This window comes from Trachymyrmex cornetzi, unplaced genomic scaffold (genome assembly GCF_001594075.2).
Source record: "Trachymyrmex cornetzi isolate Tcor2-1 unplaced genomic scaffold, Tcor1.1 scaffold397, whole genome shotgun sequence".
In the NCBI taxonomy this organism is placed as follows: domain Eukaryota; kingdom Metazoa; phylum Arthropoda; class Insecta; order Hymenoptera; family Formicidae; genus Trachymyrmex; species Trachymyrmex cornetzi.
The window spans coordinates 134,167-139,358 of NW_017298713.1; the positions used below are offsets into that span (position 1 = coordinate 134,167).

Here is a 5,192-nt window from a genome sequence, read left to right on the forward strand (position 1 = left end):
AGTATTTGAGTAAAAAATTATTTAAGACCAATATTTTGCAATTTTTAATAATTAATATCTTGTTAACTATTGCGAAAATTGCAAAATAGTAGAGGACTTTTCGACTCAGTTTAGTCCGCTTTATCTACACAAAAGTGATTGGTAAAAAAGGTTGGGACACCCTGTACATCTATCATACAACATACTCAAACATCTTTCTCTGATGAACAGCTTGCATGGAAGCACATATTTTATCAATTGCATCCCGCTTAATGTATTTATATGTAGACTTCTCGACAATTTTTCCAGTTATAAAATATGTGTCTGTTGCCTGTCCTAAGAGGCCTTTAACTCTATAACTAGTTGGAGATTTGGACTCTTTCAATTTATGAACCCATTTGCCACCACCATTAATGCCACAGACCATGAGACCAGACATATCTCTGCTCAGATAATTAGCGCATATCAATACAAAGTCTTTAGGTTGATATCGTGGACCTACGACTAATGGATGATCCACATAGCTCGGATGTGTAAATACTTTCATCGTCTTAGTTGTATCACCTTCTATACAGACATGTTTGATTGGTCGACGTATACGCATACTGTTTAAATCTAGAAATTAAGAATTGTTTTTGACATAGTTTATATATTTTTTTTTAATAATAAAATCAATAATAAAATCAGCGCTGATGTGCTCTTTTCCAAGTAGCACATCAGCACCTGCAAAGCACGTTATGTGCTACTTGGAATAATACTACAAAGAAAAATAAGAAGGTGCAAACAAGCAATAAAATAGTAAGCAATAAAGTACCAAATAAGAACAAACATAAATTTTACTTTAACCAAATCAAAATAAATAATTCAGGAAGAACTGTCATAAGTGAATACAAAAAATTAAATGATAATTAAAGATGACAAAAAGGAAAAAGACAAAGAATAAAAATTATGACCCTAACAACACAGATCTCCAGGGGACGTCCTAAGGATGTCCAAAGGACATCCGTATATCCTTTGAACATCCTAAGGACATCCTCAGGATGTATCCTGGATAAAGTGTGTTATTAAGGGAGTCATGTCAGAACAAATATACATAACAATAAAAAATATAGCGTTGAGAGAGAGAGAGAGAGAGAGAGAGAGAGAGAGAGATGCTTCTTTCAGTTACATTATTTTATATTTAAAATAAAACAATACATTGCTTGGGGGAATAAAGAAACAAGGAGGAATTGAATTTTAAAAAGCATGAAATAATACTTGGTTTTGCAACCATTGTGAGAGGCATACATATAACTTTCCAAGTGGAGCTTGAAACAATGGCTGCGCTTAACTCTCATTGCCAGTGTACTTTTCCTTATTTATATTTTGGTAATTATTCAGAATACCTCCCTCACCTCCGATTTCGATAAAATTAGGCTCATTCGACGCGTTTTTGCATGAAACGAAAGAATCTGGCAGAAAAAAGTGTCGCTCTGCCTCGCGAACCGAGATATTTAGCGTTAAAGTTGACGACTATGGAGGTTAGGAAATCTGTCATACCGACTATGGCCGTGGTCCGAATCATGCTGACAACGCTCATGAGCATTGTTTGTCTTCGTTTAACATTTGACAAACAACAAGGATGAAATGATTTTTAAGCGTTGTGAGCGTGTATCGGACCGCGGCCTATGTGTAATAAATTAAACGTATGTAGTAGTGCTTAGACAGTGTCCGCTTGGAATATTTCTAACCCATGTAGACAGTGGGGTGTGAGAACGCGATCTTTCTACTGTCTAGTTAAAAAGACTTCGCATACCCCACTGTCTACATGGGTTACAAATATTCCAAGCGGACACTGTCTAGACACTACTACATACGTTTAATTTATTACACATAGTCGGTATGACAGATTTCCTAACCTCCATAGTCGTCAACTTTAACGCTAAATATCTCGGTTCGCGAGGCAGAGCGACACTTTTTTCTGCCAGATTCTTTCGTTTCATGCAAAAACGCGTCGAATGAGCCTAATTTTATCGAAATCGGAGGTGAGGGAGGTATTCTGAATAATTACCTTTATTTTTAATATTAAAGAGTCTTATTTCGTCACTTCTTACATTGAAATAATTTTATCAATTATTATAGAATATTGATAAGAATAAGTTTCAAAACATAAGGATATTCTAACCTTCGCATAAACGATGAATTATAGTATCCCGTACGCCTAAATACGTGACCATTGGTGGTTTGTAAACGGCAAATATTCCATTTAATGCTTTCCATGCTATTCTAGAGTCGAAAACCAGCTTCTCCATTTTTGAAGACAGAGTATTTATCATCTTGTCGAAAAAACAATATCTATTTCTGTTCCTAAGGGCCTGTGCACAATAGAGGAACAAGAATTAGATATTAAGATTTCAACCTATCAGAAATCGTGTATTCCGATGTAATCAGTTTCTGATAGGTTGAAATCTTAATATCTAATTCCTGTTCCTCTATTGTGCGCAGGCCCTAATAGGCCTATTCTTTTTGGCTGAACTTTTGCACCGGTTCATCTTTCTTCCTTTTCTCTTCAGGAGGAAAGAAGAGGAAGAAAGATGTGCAAAAGTTCAGCCATAAAGAACAGACCTAATATTTCCTCCATTGTGTGCAGGGCTTTAAGACTTAAAACCTACATATCAGGACTGCCGCATACACCTTCCGTAAGGGTCATTCCACACAACTTGCATAGCCGCATAAACATGCATAAAGAAAATCATCCAATCGTAGTTTACGCTTGGCTTTATGACAGAAATGTGATTGGATAATTTTCTTTATGCAACATATGGTTATGTGGCTCTGCAAGTTTGTGTGGAATGGCCCTAACAGTATAGCGGGGAGCACAGACTCTTGCATAACGCATAACACATGAGGCATAAGAAATTGAACCAACCAGAGTTCTCTATTACATGGAAGGGAAAGAAACGGAGAACTTCGATTGGTACATATTTTTATGCATTACGTGTTATGCGTTATGCAAGAGTCTGTGCTCCCCGCTTAACTATAAGCCGTACCGTAAGTATCAGCCAATCAGAATTAAGGGTATATCCACACAAACTTGCATAGCCGCATAAACATTTACATAAAGAAAATTATCAAATTGCAGTTCTCTTTTAAAGTCGTACATAAAATGTGATTGGATAATTTTCTTTATGCATACGTTTATGCGGTTATGCAAGTTTGTGTGGATATACCTTGAGAGTCCAAAAGAATTCTCGACTGTGATTGGCTAATTCTTATGGTATGTCTTATGGTTACTGTTACAGAAGGTGTGTGCGGCAGCCCTTATGCTGGATTCACACTGTATCCGATTTTCGTCGTACGAAGCTCTTCAACCAATCAGAAAACAGAATTCCAATGATATGAAGCAAAATCCATCGGAATCCTGTTTTCTGGTTGGGTTGCAGAGCATCGTACGACGCAAATCGGATGCAGTGTGAATCCAGCATTAGCGTTTTCGACCCGGCCGGGTTTGCACCTGGGTTGGATTAATGGCGTTTTGCGCTCTTCTATTGGTAGAGCGTGTGACGTCAACCAATAGGAAAGATTAATCCAACCCAGGTTGGTGCAAACCCGATCGGTTCGAAAACGCTATATTGTAGATCCAGACTTAAGGTCTTGGCACATAGAAAAACTTAAGCCCGGATCCTCATACGGGTAACAGCTAGCGTTTCGACATAGAGCTCAGTACCGGGATTCTCTAACTTCCTATCGACGATTGTCGCTGTCGTTAATTATCAACTTTTATCGCTTGCACTATCGACGATGTCGATATGGCGTGATTCCGTAACTTTACCTTAACGATATTTATCGATGCAAAATCGTTCCAGACGTATCGACAAAACTCGGTAGCGATTTGGTAAATTTGACAACGTCGCAGTTTTTTTTCTAGTAAAAATCTAGTAATTTTCCGTAGAGTTTACGAACACGGACGAAAATGGAGCTGAAGTGTGATATCTTTATTCAAAAAAGTTTATGGCTATGATGAAAAATTTATGGTTATTCAACTGTTTCCAACTTTCCAAGTTCACTGGATCTAAAGATCCGTTTCTGTATGATATTAATATATTTTTATTAGTGTATTGTCCGATATTTTTATTAAAAGAACGGAAAACATGGCCCAAAATGTGGCAGTGTAAGTATTTATTCGAAGTATTTTAGAAATAGAAAATACGACAAAATATCCATAATGGAAGAATATTATTGAACTCGTGAAAATTTGATTGGAAAAAATTAAAGAAACGTTTGAGAGAACATCTAATATTGTACACTATTCGTTCTAATAGTTTTTGCACTAATTCAATAATATTTTTCCACTAGAGGAAAATATGAAATAATTGTTATATTACACGCTTTATATTTTTATAGCAAGAAAGCACGAAGTTCTCGAACAACACCATTGCAGTACACAAAAATGTTGGACTTCTTTTACTTAAACAAAGGTCTTGCAGAAGGAAAATTTAATTCATTACATGGAAAAGAAGAGACACAAAGAAAGTGGGCAGAACTAGCTGCAGAATTGAATAATGTTCAAGGAGCAATGAAAACTGCCGAACAATGGCAAGTGGTACGTGTGTAATATATTCAGAAGCTGTATTTTGCGAGTTATCATCTCCGTGTATAAATCTATTAGAATGCCAATATTTCATGAACATTGCAGTTCATAAAACGTTGATATTTTAATATGTCAAGCGGATTTTGGTGCTTAATAATTTTTACGTAAATCTTGCAATTTTCAGTCAAATGCACTGTGCGCTATAAGTTATATTTGTGAATCTTGAAACTCAGTTATAACTGAGTTCTAAACTGTGTTTCAAGACTGACAAATATTTGACACGCTTGTTTGAACTAGAAATAATAGGATTCACGTAAAAATATTAAGTATCAAGATCCGTTGTGATCATATGACCTTTCTCTTGTTATTAGAACATTTCACAGTCCGATTTTCGTACTAATGTTTGAAAAATAATATAAAAAGTAATTTTACATATTTAGGTATGGAGAGACTTGAAGAGTCGTACTTCTACCAAAGCACGCGATTTAAGAAAAGCTAAGGCAATGACAGGAAACAAGTCTATCAAACAATCTGAATTGTCAGAAATGGAATTGCGGGTTATTGGGATAATCGGCGCAGAATATGTCGAAGGGAGCAAGGATTGTGCTGAAAATATTCCAGAAGAGGAGGTATATATACACAC

At 36.0% G+C, this 5,192-nt stretch overlaps 1 protein-coding gene across 3 annotated transcripts in view; it reads right to left on the minus strand.

The window, feature by feature from the left end:
* LOC108764158 (probable tRNA pseudouridine synthase 2) overlaps nucleotides 1-5,192 on the minus strand; it is a 9,375-nt gene that overhangs the window by 983 nt on the left and 3,200 nt on the right. The window contains exons 1-2 of one of the 3 annotated variants that reach the window (XM_018512238.1): nucleotides 2,144-2,306; nucleotides 186-594 (exon numbers count right to left, since the gene is read on the minus strand). In XM_018512238.1, coding sequence (XP_018367740.1) covers nucleotides 186-594; nucleotides 2,144-2,294 — 560 coding nt within the window. In that variant the 5' untranslated portion in view covers nucleotides 2,295-2,306. Of the gene's footprint in view, nucleotides 1-185; nucleotides 595-1,266; nucleotides 1,334-2,143; nucleotides 2,307-5,192 lie in introns of those variants that run through there. The other 2 variants (XM_018512239.1, XM_018512240.1) reach the window with 2 other exon arrangements.